The sequence below is a fragment of the Lipotes vexillifer genome, unplaced genomic scaffold (assembly GCF_000442215.2).
Source record: "Lipotes vexillifer unplaced genomic scaffold, Lipotes_vexillifer_v1.1 scaffold1282, whole genome shotgun sequence".
NCBI lineage: Eukaryota > Metazoa > Chordata > Mammalia > Artiodactyla > Lipotidae > Lipotes > Lipotes vexillifer.
The window spans coordinates 706,944-728,491 of NW_006769464.1; the positions used below are offsets into that span (position 1 = coordinate 706,944).

At 36.6% G+C, this 21,548-nt stretch overlaps 1 protein-coding gene across 2 annotated transcripts in view; it reads right to left on the reverse strand.

The window, feature by feature from the left end:
- Positions 1-21,548, reverse strand: part of PGR (progesterone receptor) — a 108,664-nt gene that overhangs the window by 55,751 nt on the left and 31,365 nt on the right. For both annotated transcript variants that reach the window (XM_007445611.1, XM_007445612.1), the window contains exon 3: positions 15,385-15,501. In XM_007445611.1, the coding sequence (XP_007445673.1) occupies positions 15,385-15,501 (117 nt within the window). The remainder of the gene's footprint in view (positions 1-15,384; positions 15,502-21,548) is intronic.

The following is a 21,548-nucleotide window of genomic DNA, read 5'->3' on the forward strand; positions in this document are numbered from 1 at the left end:
AGCACAGGTCACTGCCCCCACCCCTCTTCCGGGGAGCCTGTGCAGCCCGCCACTGCCAGGTTCCCGGGATCCAGGGACAATTTCTCAGGGAGAACACACGGCGGGCCTCAGGCTGGGGCAACGTCACGCCGACTTCTGCCGCCGCAGGACCGCTCCGCACTCCGTGCCCCTCCCTGCCCCCGGCCTGAGAGCGCCAGAGCCCCCGAGTCAGCGGCTCCTTTAACGCCGTCCTGTCTGAGCAAAAAGCAGACGCCCTCCAGCGACCTACACGCAGAGGCAGGGCCAAGTCGAAAGCTGAGCCCCTGTGAGCTGTGAGAACAAAGAAGAAAAAGGGAAATCTCTCCCAGCAGCCTCAGAAACAGCGGATTAAAGCTACACAATCAATTTGATGTACCCTGCCTCTGTGGAATACATGAATAGACAGCGAATCATCCCAAATTGAGGAGGCGGACTTCTAGAGCAAGATCTATGATTTTTTCCCCTTTTCCTCTTTTTGTGAATGTGTATGTGTATGCTTCTGTGTGAGATCTTGTCTGTATAGGTTTGCTTCCACCATTTGTCCCAGCGTTCTATCCGACCATTTTTTTTTTTAATTTTTTTCTTAATAATTAATTTTAATTTAAAGAACTCTGTTATACTTTACCTTCTTTCTATCTTTCCTTCCTTCCTTCCCTTTTTGAGACAACGAATCGTCCCAAATTGAGGAGGTGGACTTGGAGAGCAAGTTTTATGATTTTTTCCACTTTACCTCTTTTTGTGAGGGTATATGTGTATGCTTCTATGTAAGATTTTGTCTCTATAACTTTGCTTCCACCATTTGTCCTAAGGTTCTATCCTTCCCTTTTTTTTTTCCTCTAAATAATTATTTTTTTAATTCAATAACTTTATTATACTTTATTTTATTTTACTGTATCTTCTTTCTTTCTGTATTTTTTCCTTCCTTCCCTCATTCCTTCCTTCCTTCCCTCCTCCCTCCCTCCCTCCTTTCTTTCCTTCTTGCCTTCTTCCTTTCTTTTCTTCTTTCTTTCTTTCTTCCTTCCCTCCTTCCTTCCTTCCCTCCTCTCTTTCTTTCTTTCTTTCTTTCTTTCCTATTTCCTCCTACTTATACTAATTCTCTCTACTTTCTCTCCCTTTTATTCTGAGCCGAGTGGATGAAAGGCTCTTGCTGCTCCAGCCAGGAGTCAGGACTCTGCCTCTGAGGTGGGAGAGCCAACTTCAGAACACTCGTCAAGAAGAGACCTCCCAGCCCCACATAATATCAAACGGCGAAAATCTCCCAGAGATCTCCATCTCAACACCAGCACCCAGCTTCGCTCAACGACCAGCAAGCTACAGTGCTGGACAACCTATGCCAACCATATAGCAAAACAGGAACACAACCCCACCCACTAGCAGAGAGGCTGCCTAAAATCATAATAAGTCCACAGACACCCCAAAACACACCACCAGACGTGGACCTGCCCACTAGAGAGACAAGATCTAGCCTCATACACCACAACACAGCCACTAGTCCCCTCCACCAGGAAGCCTACACAACGCACTGAACCAACCTTAGCCACTGGAGACAGACATCAAAAACAACGGGAGCTACGAACTTGCAGCCTGCAAAAAGGTGAACCCAATCACAGTAAGATAAGCAAAATGAGAAGACAGAAAAACACACAGCAGATGAAGGAGCAGGATAAAAACCCACCAGACCTAACAAATGAAGAGGAAATAGGCAGTCTACCTGAAAAAGAGTTCAGAATAATGATAGTAAAGATGATCCAAAATCTTGGAAATAGAATGGACAAAATGCAAGAAGCAGTTAACAAGGACCTAGAAGAAATAAAGATGAAACAGACAATGATGAACAACACAATAAATGAAATGAAAAATACTCTAGATGGGATCAATAGCAGAATAAATGAGGCAGAAGAACGGATAAGTGACCTGGAAGATAAAATAGTGGAAATAACTACTGCAGAGCAGAATAAAGAAAAAAGAATGAAAAGAACTGAGGACAGTCTCAGAGACCTCTGGGACAACATTAAACGCACCAACATTCGAATTATAGGGGTTCCAGAAGAAGAAGAGAAAAAGAAAGGGACTGAGAAAATATTTGAAGAGATTATAGTTGAAAACTTCCCTAATATGGGAAAGGAAATCGTTAATCAAGTCCAGGAAGCACAGAGAGTCCCATACAGGATAAATTCAAGGAGAAATACGCCAAGACACATATTAATCAAACTGTCAAAAACTAAATACAAAGAAAGCATATTAAAAGCAGCAAGGGAAAAACAACAAATAACACACAAGGGAATCCCCATAAGGTTAACAGCTGATCTCTCAGCAGAAACTCTACAAGCCAGAAGGGAGTGGCAGGACATACTGAAAGTGATGAAGGAGAAAAACCTGCAACCAAGATTACTCTACCCAGCAAGGATCTCATTCAGATTTGATGGAGAAATTAAAACCTTTACAGACAAGCAAAAGCTGAGAGAGTTCAGCACCACCAAACCAGCTTTACAACAAATGCTAAAGGAACTTCTCTAGACAAAAACACAAGAGAAGGAAAAGTCCTATAATAACGAACCCAAAACAATTTAGAAAATGGGAATAGGAACATACATATCGATAATTACCTTAAATGTAAATGGACTAAATGCTCCCACCAAAAGACACAGATTGGCTGAATGGATACAAAAACAAGACCCATATATATGCTGTCTACAAGAGACCCACTTCAGACCTAGAGACACATACAGACTGAAAGTAAGGGGATGGAAAAAGATATTCCATGCAAATGGAAACCAAAAGAAAGCTGGAGTAGCAATTCTCATATCAGACAAAATAGACTTTAAAATAAGGACTATCAGAAGAGACAAAGAAGGACACTACATAATGATTAAGGGATCGATCCAAGAAGAAGATATAACAATTGTAAATATTTATGCACCCAACATAGGAGCACCTCAATACATAAGGCAAAAACTAGCAGCCATAAAAGGGGAAATCGACAGTAACACATTCATAGTAGGGGACTTCAACACCCCACTTTCACCAATGGACAGATCATCCAAAATGAAAATAAATAAGGAAACACAAGCTTTAAATGATACATTAAACAGGATGGACTTAATTGATATTTATAGGACACTCCATCCAAAAACAACAGAATACACATTTTTCTCAAGTGCTCATGGAACATTCTCCAGGATAGATCATATCTTGGGTCACAAATCAAGCCTTGGTAAATTTAAGAAAATTGAAATTATATCAAGTATCTTTTCCGACCACAACGCCATGAGATTAGATATCAATTATAGGAAAAGAGCAGTAAAAAATACAAACACATGGAGGCTAAACAATACACTACTTAGTAACGAAGTGATCACTGAAGAAATCAAAGAGGAAATTAAAAAATACCTAGAAACAAATGACAATGGAGATACAACGACCCAAAACCTATGGGATGCAGCAAAAGCAGTTCTAAGAGGGAAGTTTATAGCAATACAAGCCCACCTTAAGAAGCAGGAAACATCTCGAATAAACAACCTAACCTTGCACCTCAAGCAATTAGAGAAAGAAGAACAAAAAAACCCCAGAGTTAGCAGAAGGAAAGAAATCATAAAAATCAGATCAGAAATAAATGAAAAAGAAATGAAGGAAACAATAGCAAAGATCAATAAAACTAAAAGCTGGTTCTTTGAGAAGATTAACAAAATTGATAAACCATTAGCCAGACTCATCAAGAAAATAAGGGAGAAGACTCAAATCAATAGAATCAGAAATGAAAAAGGAGAAGTAACAACTGACACTGCAGAAATACAAAAAATCATGAGGGATTACTACAAGCAACTCTATGCCAATAAAATGGACAATCTGGAAGAAATGGACAAATTCTTAGAAATGCACAAACTGCCAAGACTGAATCAGGAAGAAATAGAAAATATGAACAGACCAATCACAAACACTGAAATTGAAACTGTGATTAAAAATCTTCCAACAAACAAAAGCCCAGGACCAGATGGCTTCACAGGCGAATTCTATCAAACATTTAGAGAAGAGCTAACACCTATTCTTCTCAAACTCTTCCAAAATATAGCAGAGGGAGGAACACTCCCAAACTCATTCTACGAGGCCACCATCACCTTGATACCAAAACCAGACAAGGATGTCACAAAGAAAGAAAACTACAGGCCAATATCACTGATGAACATAGATGCAAAAATCCTCAACAAAATACTAGCAAACAGAATCCAACAGCACATTAAAAGGATCATACACCATGATCAAGTGGGGTTTATTCCAGGAATGCAAGGATTCTTCAATATACGCAAATCTATCAATGTGATTAACCATATTAACAAATTGAAGGAGAAAAACCATATGATCATCTCAATAGATGCAGAGAAAGCTTTTGACAAAATTCAACACCCATTTATGATAAAAACCCTGCAGAAAGTAGGTGTAGAGGGAACTTTCCTCAATATAATAAAGGCCGTATATGACAAGCCCACAGCCAACATCATCCTCAATGGCGAAAAACTGAAAGCATTTCCACTAAGGTCAGGAACAAGACAAGGTTGCCCACTCTCACCACTCTTATTCAACATAGTTTTGGAAGTTTTAGCCACAGCAATCAGAGAAGAAAAGGAAATAAAAGGAATCCAAATCGGAAAAGAAGAAGTAAAGCTGTCACTGTTTGCAGATGACATGATACTATACATAGAGAATCCTAAAGATGCTACCAGAAAACTACTAGAGCTAATCAATGAATTTGGTAAAGTAGCAGGATACAAAATTAATGCACAGAAATCTCTGGCATTCCTATATACTAATGATGAAAAATCTGAAAGTGAAATCAAGAAAACACTCCCATTTACCATTGCAACAAAAAGAATAAAATATCTAGGAATAAACCTACCTAAGGAGACAAAAGACCTGTATGCAGAAAATTATAAGACACTGATGAAAGAAATTAAAGATGATACAAACAGATGGAGAGATATACCATGTTCTTGGATTGGAAGAATCAACATTGTGAAAATGACTCTACTTCCCAAAGCAATCTATAGATTCAATGCAATCCCTATCAAACTACCACTGGCATTTTTCACAGAACTAGAACAAAAAATTTCACAATTTGTATGGAAACACAAAAGACCCCGAATAGCCAAAGCAATCTTGAGAACAAAAAATGGAGCTGGAGGAATCAGGCTGCCTGACTTCAGACTATACTACAAAGCTACAGTAATCAAGACAGTATGGTACTGGCACAAAAACAGAAAGATAGATCAATGGAATAGGATAGAAAGCCCAGAGATAAACCCATGCACATATGGTCACCTTATCTTTGATAAAGGTGGCAGGAATATACAGTGGAGAAAGGACAGCCTCTTCAATAAGTGGTGCTGGGAAAATTGGATAGGTACATGTAAAAGTATGAGATTAGATCACTCCCTAACACCATACACAAAAATAAGCTCAAAATGGATTAAAGACCTAAATGTAAGGCCAGAAACTATCAAACTCTTAGAGGAAAACATAGGCAGAACACTCTATGACATAAATCACAGCAAGATCCTTCTTGACCCATCTCCTAGAGTAATGGAGATAAAAACAAAAATAAACAAATGGGACCTAATGAAACTTCAAAGCTTTTGCACAGCAAAGGAAACCATAAACAAGACCAAAAGACAGCCCTCAGAATGGGAGAAAATATTTGCAAATGAATCAACTGACAAAGGATTAATCTCTAAAATTTACAGGCAGCTCATGCAGCTCAATAACAAAAAAATAAACAACCCAATCCAAAAATGGGCAGAAGACCTAAATAGACATTTCTCCAAAGAAGATATACAGACTGCCAACAAACACATGAAAGAATGCTCAACATCATTAATCATTAGAGAAATGCAAATCAAAACTACAATGAGATATCATCTCACACCAGTCAGAATGGCCATCATCAAAAAATCTAGAAACAATAAATGCTGGAGAGGGTGTGGAGAAAAGGGAACACTCTTGCACTGCTGGTGGGAATGTGAATTGGTTCAGCCACTATGGAGAACAGTATGGAGGTTCCTTAAAAAACTACAAATAGAACTACCATATGACCCAGCAATCCCACTACTAGGTATATACCCTGAGGAAACCAGAATTCAGAAAGAGTCATGTACCAAAATGTTCATTGCAGCTCTATTTACAATAGCCCGGAGATGGAAACAACCTAAGTGCCCGTCGTCGGATGAATGGATAAAGAAGATGTGGCACATATATACAATGGAATATTACTCAGCCATAAAAAGAAACGAAATTGAGCTATTTGTAATGAGGTGGATAGATCTAGAGTCTGTCATACAGAGTGAAGTAAGTCAGAAAGAGAAGGACAAATACCGTATGCTAACACATATATATGGAATTTAAGAAAAAAGAAATGTTATGAAGAACCTAGGGGTAAAACAGGAATAAAGACAGAGACCTACTGGAGAACAGACTTGAGGATATGGGGAGGGGGAAGGGTGAGGTGTGTTAGGGCGAGAGAGAGACATGGACATATATATACTAACAAACGTAAGGTAGATAGCCAGTGGGAAGCAGCCGCATGGCACAGGGAAACCGGCTCGGTTCTTTGTGGCTGTCTGGAGGGGTGGGATAGGGAGGGTGGGAGGGAGGGAGACAAAGAGGGAAGAGATATGGGAACATATGTATATGTATAACTGACTCACTCTGTTATAAAGCAGAAACTAACACACCATTGTAAAGCAATTATACCCCAATAAAGATGTTAAAAAAAAAAAAGTTTATTTTAAAAATAAAGAAACCGAAATGAAGCACTGAGTTAGGGAAAAAATTGAGCAAATAGTTAAACATGTATTTAAATGTATTAGAATGAATAAAATAATAATGAGTATTATTTCTAGATCATGTTCTGAAATGAGTGCTGTTTACTTTGCCATGGCTTCTCTTTCTGCTATTTTTTTTTTATTTCTGGCAAAAATATTTTATATTGAATGGAGACATAAAGTGCTCATGAGATAATACAGGACCTGTTGCAGAGAAGCAAAAGAAGAATATTATGTTGGATACTGAAATGTAAGTTTTACGGCAGCCAGAAAGCTTTCTGAGGATCAAATGGGGAAATAGAGGGTAAAGCTCAGCAGACAATTAAGTAATAGTGCAAATCCTTTGACATTATGAGAATCATAATAAGCATCACTGTAGTTAGGGTGAATTTACAGGCAACTATCCCATTAGGTTATGTCTAGATACATGTTGTTACTTTGGATTAGCAAAAGGATGATGTTGCTGGGATCAGTTCACTGGGACTATGCTCTCACAACCCCTTACAGCACTGACTTAGCTTGCTTTCCCTTTTTCAGAATCTAATTCTAATTCCCATATCAAAATACTTCAAAAAATACTAGAGAATAGGAGCTATACAATTAAAATAGGTACTTGCCAATAAGTATATTAGAGCTGTTTTTAAAAGAGTAAACACCTCCATCTTTCAAACAAATCAGACTGAAAATGGAAGGGAATCTTTGTACCCTTCAATCCTGACTTTTTCTGTGTCTAGAGAATAGTAGATACTGATAGATACAATTGAACAGTTCAGGATGGCAGCCATAAAAGCAGTCCCTGAAAACCCCCATAAAACTTTAAGCAAAGAAGTGAGAATACATACTCTAAGGAATATCCTTATCGAGTGCGTATGGGATGGCGTTTAGGGTGAACAATCAGACAGTGACCAAAATACATTATTTAGCTGCAGGTTTCAATGCAGTAAAGTGGGGGAGCAATGTGAGAGATACTGTCTCTGGCGGGTGATGATGCAAACACAAGGGGTTGGGTGGAAAAGGAGGTGCTCATAAGAGGAAGACCAGGAGAGTTCTAAAGAGATAGGTGGCAGGCATCACCACAGCAATTCCTTCATCTGAGAGGGCAGATTTCATTTTTTATAGTAATTAAAGGCAGAGAGTAGGCACCTATACTTCCAGAAAAGGTGGTGTTAAGTGTCCCAAATTCAAGAATTTTGGAATTCTTCAGAAAAGAAATTGAGGCTTTGTTGGCTTCAAGTGTAGGAGGAGGAAAAAGAAAAAGAAAAGAAACCCAACTTTACCACACAACCTGTACTCTGAAGCCCAGAAAGTTATTATCTTTGCCCAGAGAATGAGGCCAATCTAGGTGTAGGAGGAGGTAAGAGAGAAACTGCTTTCTAACATAACCTTTTAAAATTTGAGGATAAGGCTCTCTACCAACAAAACAAAACAAAACAAAAACAAACCAATAAAAATAGTCTCCAGCTTTAAAAAACATCAGCAAATATAACTATGCATTTAATCACTCCTTTATGTAGAAAGCTACTTATTTTTGAAAGAGCAAATTATTTTATAATAGTTCAGCATTTTTACCACAAATGCAAAATAAAGAGCTGTATTCATTTCAGAAAAACATTTTTCTGAGTCATTACACAAAATGTTTTCTAAAGGAAATAAGTTAGAAGCAGAACACCTAAATTAGAAGATATATTACCATCCTTTAGAGTGAACTATCTTTCCAACTCAGTACTGTACAGCAATGAACAAAATGCAAAAGTTCACTGTGACCTGGTGAAGGTAAGGGAAGTGAGTCATTAAAAACAATCATACGCAACTAAGAGACCAAATAACTCAAACATAATTCTCATAATCAGAACATAGCTGCTGAAGCAAATAAGAACGATCTGCAAATCTATGTCATGACATGTCAAAACATTAATATTTCTGATCTCTGATATTCTACCATAAGATTATTAACTCTTTTAAAAGTTTTTCAATATTCTCTCTCTTTTTTTTAATGAGATAAAATAGACATATAACATCAGATTAGTTTTAGACGTACCACATGATGATTCATTATTTGTGGAACTATTTTTTTTTGTGATGAGAACTTTTAAGATCTACTCTCTTAGAATCTTTCAAATATACAATACAGTATTATTAGCTATAGTCACCAAGCTGTACATTACATATCCATAACTTATTTGTTTCATAACTGTAAGTTTGTACCTTTTGGCCATTTTCATTCATTTCACCCTCTCCCATCCCCTGCCTCTGTCATCAAACAATTTGTCCTCTGTATCTTTGAGCTCATTTTTTTTTAGGGTCCACATATAAGTGAGATTATACAGTATTTGTCTTTCTCTGTCTGACTTATTTCACTTAGAATAATGCCCTTAAGTTCCATCCCATCCATGTTGCCAAAAATGGCAAGATTCCACTTTTTTATTGTTGAATAATGTTGAATAATGTATGTGGTTCCATACACCACATATTCTTTATCCATTCACCCCACAGTGGACACTTTAGGTTGTTTCCATGTTGTAGCTATTGTAAATAATGTTGCAATGAAAAGGCAACTACCTGAATGGGAGAAAATATTTGCAAATCATGTATCCAATCAAAAAATAGGTAGAGGATCTGAATAGGCATTTTTCCAAAGAAGACATACAGATGGCCACGAAAAGGTGCTCAACATCAGTAATATCAGGGAAATGAAAATCAAAACCACAATGAGATATCTCCTTGCACCTGTCAGGATGGCTATCATCAAAAAGACAAGAAATAACAAGTGTTGGTAAGGATATGGAGAAAAAGGAACTTTCATGCATTGTTGGTGGGAATGTAAATTGGTGCAGCCACTGTGGAAAACAGTATGGAGGTGTTCAAATAAACTAAAATAGAACTACCATATTATCCAGCAATGCCACCTCTGGGTGTTTACCTGAAGAAAATAAAAATACTTACTCAAAAAGATATATGCACTCCTATGCTCATTGCAGCATTATTTACAATAGTCAATGTTCTCTTCTGTTTCATCTTTTGTTATTCAAATGGACTCTATTAGAAATGAGAAACCTAAGAAAAGTGACAAACATGAAGAAGGAAAGAAAAAAGAAGGAAAGATGGAAGGAAACAAGGGAGGAAGAGAACATGGGCTCTACTTTCAGTAGTGTATAGGCAATTATTACTTCGGTGAAACTCTTCTAATTATTGAAGAATTGAACCTTAAGCAACTCTTATCGTCTTTTAAAATAAGTTGTAATTCTCAGTAGACCACAAGTACACTCCCCCTTACTCCAGAAATTTATTACAGGACTAGCAATTAGAATCGAATCCAATAAATTGACTACCTTCTTCCTGGTTTCCGTGAGTTAGGTTACTGACCTCCAGACTCTTACCACTGACTATCCCAGGAAGAACAACATCAGGACTGTAACATATCAGGGTGTGCTGCCAGCTTCTTTCTAATAAACCTCTGTGCAAACCTACTTATGAAATAATTAAACGCACCACTATGCTATTTCTCAGTGTGTGATGCTGACCACAGGATTGTAAAGGTTATCTGATGGAAAAAAGAAGAGGCAAAGAATTTTGATATATACCTAATTCCCAGGGGTAAGAACTCATGGTTTTAAGTGTTAGATACCATTATGAATAAACCTTTTAAGCATCACTTTAAAAGAACAATTTAGAGGGCCAACAAAAGCCAACAATTTGGAAGAAGTGTAACTTCAGGTGACTTATTCTACCAGGTATCAATATGTAGCTTGATACCTGTAATATTTCAGAGTGTGTGGTAGTGGTGCAGGTATATACAATGGAACAGAACAGAGAAGCCAGGAAGAAAAGCAAACACATACGGAAATTAGATATATAACAGAAATGGATTACAAATTCCAGTGGAATTTGTAATTGGAGTACTGTCAGAAAAATATTCCAATTACTTTTTATATTTTTAGTAAGGAAATAAAAAGAAATTAAGCATCACTAATACATAATATAATTTGATAGTAGCACATATGTATAATTTGCTTATAAATAGACCTGAGTTGGGGGTGAAGGCTGAGAACATTTTTACTTCTACAGGAGTGCACTATCAAAAACATATTGAAGACCATGTGTCAATAAATGTGCTCTGGCAACTGGTTATCCATATAGAAAATAAGGTTTTATTCTTGCCTCCCTACCTAAGAAGATACTTGTAGGTAGGTTAAGGACATGAGTGTGAAAAACAGACTTATAAGATTTTAGATGATTTTTAGTAGATTATCTGTATGATTTCAGGGTTAAGAGATATAAAGGGAGAATACTGACATGTGATTATATAAAAATTAGAAAAAAGACATCATAAATAAGGCAAAAATTTAGGACACAGATTGCAAAGGACTAGTAGAGAGTATAGAGGTAAGTTGTATGGATCAATAAGAAAAAAGACAAACAATCCAGTTGAAAAATGGCCAATAAATATGAACAGCTAATTCATGGAACAGGGAATATAAATGGCCAATAAAGATAGCAATATTTGCCTTCACCACTAATCCAGGACAAAAAAATTAAACTGAAACCGGATACCAATTTTATGACCATCGAATTAGAAAAATTTTAAAGTCTGAAAATACCAAGTACAGGTAAGGATGCATAATAACAAGAACTCTCAAACATTAGTGGAAGCAAAGACTCCAGAGGGTAATTAGGTGATTAGGTAACATTTAGTAAGTTTGAAGGTACATAATATCTTAGTGAACCAGACTTAATTCCTTTCTATATATATATAACTTAGAGAACTTTTCAAATAGATGCATAAAGATACAGGTACAAGAATGTTTATTGCTGCATATTTTATAATTATGAAAAATTAGAAATAAATATCCATTAATAGAAGAAAGTGAAAAGCACCATGGAATGTTTGTAAAATGAAGTATCATAGAGAAGTTAAAATGTAACCCTAGCAACATGTACAAATATAAACAAATCTCAAAAACACAACATGGAGTGAAAAAGCAAATTGAAGAAGTACATGTACAGTGTAATGCCATGTATATAAAGTTTAGGAATATTCAATACTGTACTGCATTACTCAAGAATTCATATACAAGAATTACAAGTATGAATATGTTGAGCCATAATTCAGCATATTGGTTATCTGTGAATAAGAAATGAACTTAATGGGTTTAGGGAAGGACAAATCAGAAGTTTCAAAATGCCTGTAATGTCTTATTCCTTATAAAATACAACAAAAGTGAAGAAAATATGAAAAATGATCTGATATTAAAAACTGAGTGATGGACACATAGGTGTTTATTCATTTAATATTTTGGTAGGCTTGATATATTCCACAATTAAATAATACAGCAAGTGTTTATTTTATGGGGAAATCACCAAAAAAAACCTCTCATAGGACAATCATTAAAAACTGTTATATGGATAGGTATTTTTGTCTTAGGATAGATTTCCAATTATATTATTATTACTGTATATGAATTCAAGAAGTGCTACATATCAAACATTTTAGATAAAATGCTGATGAACTCTGGGAAATAATTAGCTGACTTAAAAAATGGCTCTACTGGAGGAAAGGTCCTGCTGCCAAAGGTTTGTGAAATTAGTTGGAATAAAATTGTTTATAAAATGTGAGAGTAGAAAATCAATAGATTTTTGTATGTAATTAAAATATTTGTGTTTAACTAAAATAATAAATGAAATATTATATAAGTAAACACTTGATTATTTCAGCTACATTCCCAGAAGTTTTTCATATTCATTTTGGTCAGGACACATCTGCATCTTCTAATTGGAAAAACAGGGGACTTGCCCTGTGGTCCAGATAGCCTGGGACAGTGTCAGTTTACATCTGTTATACTAGTTTAATTATTCCTATGCTCCATTTTATTCTCAGTTGTGTCCTGATTTGAATGATAAATTTTATGGTCACCAGCAATAAAAGGTAGTTTACTGATTGAAATAAATTATGCAAGGGGAGAAAAATCCATAAGATTTCAGGAGAACTGAGACACAGGTTGGTAACAGAGAACCTTGCGAATGTGATGGGAACACAAGAAAATTAAGGACAATATGCTCATATTTCTGCCCATTTCTCTTTCTAATCTCTGAGGCTGGGGCTGAAGTCAATTACAACAGCTCTGTGGTCTTGCTGCTGACCCTGTTGATGCTACTTAAGATTATGTCCCTGGAATGGACATCCTCCCCTTTCATCCCAGTTCTGAGTCTTCTCTGAAGTTCTCTTCTCCTTGTTACTCTGTTTCTTACTGAGCATCTGTCTTGTTGATGGCTGGAACCCAAGTTTCTCTTCTGAACAAACCCAAGTTTCTCAGTGGCTGGGTGCCTCATCATTTTTACTTTGGTCCATCTTAAATCACTTTTCCATTATAATAGTAAGACCATTAAAATAAATGCAATCATGGAATGGAAGACTGCTTCAAGGGCTAGCACCCTTCCTCAAAGTGAAAAACACTACATTAGACCATATCCCCTTTGCCTCCTCCAAACACTCTTTCTTGTGTCCTGGAAATGACTACAGTTGGACTTCATGTTTAAGAATGTATAGAGACCTATACTTCAAATGACTTCAAAATAATAGTCACAAATCTTTAGTGAGCACTTCTTAAACAAGTACTTTGGTGGTAAAACACCTAAATGAAATTCCTGCTTGCAATCAACTCAATCTTGGATTAGGAGAAAATCCTTGAATGGGATACCAGTAAACAGTTACAAAGCAATGAGGTGAGTACTATAACGAGGGTATACAAGAAGCTATGGGAAGAGAGTGAATTCTTGGTGCCTCATGTGGGCTAGGGTAGGGTGGCTGGGTCTCATGACTTCCACTTTGGTCAACCTTGCATTGCAAGGGTAGGAATGCTGAAGTAAGTACAATCAGGGCAAGGTCTAATCGAGGCTGGCTCAAGGGCTTTCAACCTCCCCAGATATGAAAAGCACTACTTTGAACTGTATCCCCACAAAACACCTGTCTCTGCACTGACTGGGGTGATGGGAAGATTTCACAAAAATCGTGACACTTGAAATTAATATGAAGGATATGTAACAGTTCACAAGTAGTGAAAGGAGAATGGTGCAGGAAAAAGTCAAATGTGTGCAAAGACCGGTGAAAGTTGGTGACTGGATTGTCGGGTTCCCCAAGGATTGGTGGGAGTAGGGCTTAGAAAAAGAGAGAGTAGTTGCTAGGTCATGAAAGGGCCCATGTGCTGCATTTAGAAATCTGGGCTTTATCGCATGGATGGTCCACAGATGGTTTATTAGAAAGATCACTGGTTCCACTGCATACAGAATAGAGTTCAAACTCCAGATCCCAGCTGGCCCAAGATAGCTTTCAAGCTTCATTTCTTGCTGTTCCCAGTAAAGAGTTGACTTTCCAGAAAAATTGTCACTGAATACATCATTTTTCAGTGTAAATACCTTTCTCCTTTTCCACTTATAAAGTTTCTATTCACCCTTTGAAAGCCTCCTCGCTGAAGCTTTTGCCAACTCCCTCAGATAGAATTAATTCATTCTTTTGCTCTACTTGCATAGTAATGTTTGGAACTTCTCTTAAATCACCTACTCTTCCGTTTAATAATTATTTTATTACTGATTAGACTGTATCATGTTCACAGGCAGCAAAGACAGAACTAAGCAGGGTGCTTAACACAGTGGGCATTCAAAACTTATTGGTCTCATACACTCCTTCTCAGAAGGTAACACATACCATTTACAGTACCTGATCTGTGTTAGGTGGTATACTGAATATATATTTAAATAGTTATGAATTTTTTAAACCTGTGTTAGGAAAATTATGACTATAACATCCAACTCAGGATTTCAGAGACATTTTTGCTTTAGGAAATGACTAAATAAAATGAAAATATTAATCAGAGTAAAGGTTCAGGAGTGATTCTCCTCCCTGATACTCCCCATTAACTGACCCTGCTTAATACAATCCACAGCACTTATCATCATTTGACATATATATTTATTGCTCCTCCCCCTAGATTGTAAGCTCCACGAAGACAGGGATTTGGTCCATTTTGTTTGCTGCTAACACTGCCAGAACTTAAAATAGTACCTGGTAAGTGTGAGTGTGCAATGTCTAGTTACTTAAAGAGAATGGGGGAGGGAAATAGAAAGGGAGGGGTTGATAGAGAGAGGAAGGGATGGAGATTAATGTACTTAACCAATTCATGGAGTCAGTTTTTGAGCTGGAAGGGACTTCATTATTCTCATTTTATAGACAAATAAACTGATGCTCAGAAAGGGTTGGTGACTTACTCAAGACTGCATGGGCAGTGAGTAGCAGAGCCTGAACTCCAGCCATGTCACTTAATGAGAGGTGGTGAACATCCCATAACATCTTCGTATAGGCAATATAGACAAATGGAGGTTTACTACTTCTCTATAACAAACTTCAACTTGCTGGAAATCCACAGCATTAATGAGATGGTATTGATTGCTTCATCCAGACACCAATAATCAAGACAGAAATAAGAAAACTAGGATTTTCTGACCCACCGTCTTATAATGTAAATATCAGACAGTATGTTATTGATGAAAACATCATCATTACCTCCAAGAACCATGCCAGCCTGACAGCACTTTCTAAGGCGACATGCTGGGCAGTTTTTTCTGCGGATTTTATCAACAATGCAGTCGTTTCTTCCAGCACATAAGTAGTTATGCTGCCCTAAAAAACAAAAAAGTATAAATTATTTTTATAATATCTCAAGACCGCCAGAAAGTTTATGCAGTGACAACTGAAAAAGAGGAGAGGTGCACATTAGCAAGTGCATGACTGTCTCAGCCAGCCTCTTGCTTGCATAGCTGAATGCTGGTAATGCTCCAAACTTGCTTAATACTTTACCCATGCCTTCAGGAGCCTAAATGAGGGGAAATACAGCTTAGAAACCAATTCTAGGACTCCTTTAAAAATATTTTGTAAAAAATTTCTGTGCATCTTACTAATGGCATCAGCATCAGAATGCTCTTAGATCATTGTTATTTAAAGATTAGCTATATGTGGCTGATAAGCATTAGTGTGTTAAGATAGGCAAGTTCTAGTAAAACCTTTTCTTTTTGGCATATAAACCTTCAAGAAAACAGATACAGACAATTAAAGAAGTCTCTGTAATAGGCTTTTTATAAAACCTATGTGTTTAATCCTTAAAATCCTGGAGCTAGCTCACTCTTAAAGGATCTCATGAATTTGAAGAGCATGTAAAAAAAATGTCATTAACTGTACTGACTTTATTGTTTCGTTTATTTTGGCTACAAATTAAAAAACAGGATAATAGAAATAATGACAAAGGGAGAAAAATTTAAAACAATGAGAAGAATTCAATTAAGAAGAGGACAGAAGAATTATAAAAAAATAAGGGTAAAACGTGATCCTGGGGTCATTTTGTGTAGGGCAAACCACTTATACCCTTCCAAAAGTCTGGAATAAGAATTTAATATTCAACGATGATGATTATTTAAACCAAAAATATGTTATATTTAATAAGGCATGGAGCAATCTAACTTAAACAAAAATGAAAAAAAAATTTCAGCTTAAACATGTAAATATTTATTAACTAGAAAATTTACTGCTTTGACACTTGTTATTTTCCAAAAAATTCCTATGAAACAAACTGTGAGATTTTAACATCATCAGCATACTTAAACATAAAAAATAATTTTTAAAATTATGGAATTTTCCTATAGTATTTTATATTTGTCTACATTAAAATCAGATCCACTCTTTTGGACAAAGTTTGTAATACAGGAACACAGAGGTACCTTAAATGTGTGCTTAACTGAGCAGGGAAAAGGTTATGCTCCAATGGCGAATGGCAAAAAGGGCATGTCTATGGGATAGCTAATAACAAAATGGTTCTTGGCCTGGGGTATTTTTGGATAACTACAGATAGTCTTTTCTTAAAAATGTATTCCTCCACAAACTTATATTCATGTACTCTCACATACTAGTGTTTATTCTCTTGTTTAGGAGTCCTGGGCATTGAGCTTTCCTCCTAATAAAGGGCAGTTATGAAGCTTCACATCCATGCCCACTAGATGAGCAGAATGTACTGCATGCTACTTTCTGATCTAACTATGGTTTAATTTTTTTCCACAAGTTATATTTGCAGGCTGCAGGAGTGAGTGTGGAAGTAAAAGTGTGTGTAAGTTTATCTATCTATTGATCTATCACCATTTATCTAGACTCTACACTGATTTCTCACAAGAAGAGAGAACAGACAATAGAAAGCAAGATTTTCTGTGCTATCCAGAGAACAAACCTAAACAGTGTCAGAGATGTAATTGTTGTTTGAAGCGAGGCTGTTCTGCTCTCTACTCCTCTGTCATGAATATCCAGAAAAAAATCCTGAACCATCAGCAGCTGCAATGCTGCTGAGTTTTCTCATTTCTGTTTCTTAAATGATTTACAACAGCACCCCTTTCAGTGTTTCAAAGAGTCCCCATAAGAGGGCACTCAGTCTGTTCCTGAAACCATTCCTTCCTACCTGCTTTCAAATCTTCACCATCCATTTCCCCCTTTCTCTCCTAAAATCTTTATTCTCTGCCCCTCCAATGATGTCCTCCTTTCTCCTCAAGTTTTTCCATTTCAAAAAATCCAGCATCAGGAAAAATAAACTGTCTCACTCTAAAGTCTCCTTGACTTCATCCCTTTCTTTGTCATCTAAGTTGTTGAAAAAGTCATCTATATTTACAGTCTTTATTCAATTTCCTTTACTCCTCAGCATACTGTAATTTGGCTTATACGTTCACTGTTCTAATAAAGTTGAGTAACATCGTCAAAGATTTCTTCATTCCTAAATACAGTCAATTCTTCCTTGACTTTCTGTACAATTTGCTGTGGGTGATTTCTCTCCACACCTGTCCCCCATTTTATTTGAAGCATGTCTCTTCTGACTTTTCATCTTCTTTACAACAGTTCAGTTTAAGTTCCCACTGCTGATCCCTCTTCCTTTGCCTATTCCTTATACGTTGTATTCCACTGTACACACTAGGTGGGTAGTCTCATCATCTCTGCATGGCTCCAAAATCTCATCCTGAGCTCTGACCTTCCAACTACCTCTCTGTAGGTACCTCAAACTTAAAATATATGAAAAAGAATTTAGTGATTATCTGGTCAAATTTTTCATTTCATAAATTGTATCATCAGAGAAATTTTGTAACAAATTAAGGAAATTCAAAACAGAAAATCATCTACAATCTCATTATCATGCAACTAATTTCATTTTCGTGTTTTCTTCCAATCTGTCTATACAGACCTAGAAGGTATTTAACATCTATTTGTTAATATTTGTTAAGTAAATATATACGCACTTTTACAAAATCCTCATTAATTCAACAAATATTTATTGTTTATTGAGTATGTCCCAACACTGTTTTTTGAATAATCCCTTTTCCCCACTTAATTGAAACGCCATCTTAACTACATATACTGCAGTGCTGAAGAGCAGTTACTGAAGTCAGATTGCTTGTTCAAAGCTCATATCTAGAGCTTCCCTGGTGGCGCAGTGGTTGGGAGTCGGCCTGCGATGCAAGGGGCGTGGGTTCGTGCCCCGGTCCGGGAGGATCCCACGTGCCGCGGAGCGGCTGGGCCCGTGAGCCATGGCCGCTGGGCCTGTGCGTCCGGAGCCTGTGCTCCGCGACAGGAGAGGCCACAGCAGTGAGAGGCCCGCGTACCGCAAAAAGCTCGTATCTGAAACCTACAATCTGTAAGATAATAATAATAACAACAACAGACAATTACTAAGCACTTACTATGTGCTAGGCACTGTTACAAGCTATTTGCATATATTAACTCATTTAATCATCACAGCAACCTTGGGAGGTATTATTACTCCCATTTTATAAAATTAACTGAGGCACAGATAAGTTAAGTAACATGCTTAAGGTCACATAACTAGACATTTTAGCTTAATTAACCCAAGAGGTTGTGTAGGAAGTTAAGGGTATGAACTTTGGAGCAATACTGCTTAAGTTCGAAATTCAACCTCACTACTTATTAGCTAGGTGACCTATGGCAAGTAAAAGGAAGATAATGTTAGTACCTTGGGCCACATTTAAGGACTAAATGAGCTCATGTAAGAGCTTAGAATAGTCTGGTATATAGCAAGTACTTAATGACTGTCTACTACAATTATGATTATTATCACACCCCTAAATGCCAAATACAGGTAGATCTGTTCTAGACATGACCCAAGAATTTTGTACCTAGCCAAGTTTTTCACTTTTAAAGGCAATTGAAAGACATTCTCAAATATGCATAAAATCAGGAAATAAGGCCCTGATATACTACTCTTCCTAAAGATGTAACCTAGCCAACAATAGATGAGTTACAATAGAGAATGCATGAGAGAAGAAGTCTGGTGTGAAAGGATTGATAACAAGTTCTAAATAAATTGAAATATATATTTAAGTATAAATAAAGAAACTATAGTTACCAAATAGAATGCAATCCTTATAACTCTTGGGGGCAAAACCGATAAGCATTTCAAGATTGTATGTTTGATGGGAAGGAATATCTCTGGTAATTAAAGCTACCGGCATGAAGTCACTACCTTGAGGAACTGTCAGGACTCATATTAACATAGATTCATATAAAGAATGGAATGACAACGAAATCTGGAAGCTCAGTCCACTCTAGGCTATGGTTACATTTAACACTAATTTTGGGCTGTAAAAACTGCAAAGCAGCTACAGCATCATGCAAGCAAATATAGGGGGTATAGTTAGAGGTTAATCTTCTCTAAGAGATCTTTTGGCTTAAAAAATGTTGCAGCCAGCCAATCCCAACTAGAGATGACTAAAATAAGCTGGCATGGGGCCCAGGCCTGCCTCCTACCACAACACTTGGCCTGGACTCAGAGCCACCAAGAAGGCAAGGGATGTAGAAAGGACCACTCCATCACATGCGTCAATCCACCAAGTACCTGGCTGTATATGCAGATGAAGAAAGTTCACACCTAAAAGCATTGGCTCTGTTACAAAATTATCTGGTAAGTCTGCAAAATACTAAACTCTGGTGGGTGCAAATCCAACATAATATCTGTTGCTATCACTTTTCTTCAGACAGTAGTCCCAAATTTATATCCTGGCTTCGAAAAACACATCCACGTCCAGATCCACTTGCTGATTTCTCGTTAAGTCACAGATTGATGGTTCAAATTGCATATTGCTGCTGCTTCAGAGTCCAACATAACATTGTCACTATACAATGAGTCTATAAAAAGTCACTGTATTAAACCACTCTATGCATTCTACTTTCCAATGTCCTTGCAGTCTACCCACACCGTCACCCTCAGGAGTTACAAGACATTCAGGAGTATTTATAAGCTATGGGTCACCACAAACAGAAAGAGGGGCATAATGATCAACAATAGGAGGGTTTACCCAAATAAGAGATACTATCTACATCTCCCTCTTAATATATACAGCATTTGCCCCTGTTGAAAAATAGAAAACTATTACCTGAAGTCTGTAATAGAGCACCATTTTTTCTTTCTCCTTGGAAAACCTCTTACCTCCTTTATGGTGGGAAAAGTGAAAGGTGAGTACTAACTACTATGTCTTTTCTTTTTAATTACTTACTCTCTTATTTTCTTTATGCTCCAGTTGTACTACATTGTACAACATCATTGTATTTCCCCAAACTCTCTAATGTCTCTATGACTCTCCTCCCTTTTCCAAATTTATCTGCTTGGCAAACTCTTACTCATCTTTCAATTCTGGTCTTAACTGACTGATCCTAGAAAGGTGTGGATTTTCTTCTGTTGTGCAACTGCACCTTCCATATCTTCCTCTTATAAATGCTATGTGCCTGTTTCCCCTACACTCTGTGAGAGTAGAAACTAGGTCTTTAGAAACTTGTGTCTAATAAGAGTTTGGTAAATGTTTGTTGAATACATGTAAACCTAATTATATGCATTATTTCACCAACAGTCATAAATATATTTATAATCAACAATATAAGCTCTATAATAATATTTCACTTATTGTCATAAAAATCACTTGCTCCAGATTTTTATTTACCACCTTTCAACATTTATTTTTATTACAGAATGCCTTTTATTTCAGTAAATTCCTTGCCTTTTTATACCAGTAAATGATAAGTTACACGTAGAGGCTTTAACAAGCTTATTTTTAATATATAACTTTGCAAAAACGTAAATATTTTAAACTATCTCTGAAAAACGTATGTTTAACAATGTAAAATAGGGATTATTGAATGGTTATATTTATATACTGTTTCAAATTGGTCTCTATATTTAACATTTTAATATAACTCCAAGTGTTACTATTATTTAAAAAATCATATTCCATGAAAATAAAAGCACTATTAAAATATGATTAGCACTATTAAAATATGATCATTTTATTTGTCTAGTGATGAACAAAAATTTTAGGTACAGGACAAATAAAATTCCATTTTAACTGAAATGAATCTCTTTATTATAAGCTAGAAAGAGATTTACCTTTAAAATAAGAAATCTATAGTATTTGTGTTGCCTCTCCGAGCACAAGTGAACACATTTCAATTTAGTTTGAGAGAAGTCACAATTTTTCATGGCTTTTTATGAAAAGGAGAGGGAAATATGTAGCAAAATGACAGGAGAAATGAGTATATGTTCAATAGATAAAGGAGCAAAGAAGAAAAAGTATGATATAACCCACCAAAATTTGGGCTTGAGGTAATATAAGCTAGTGCAAACGGGAACACTCTTT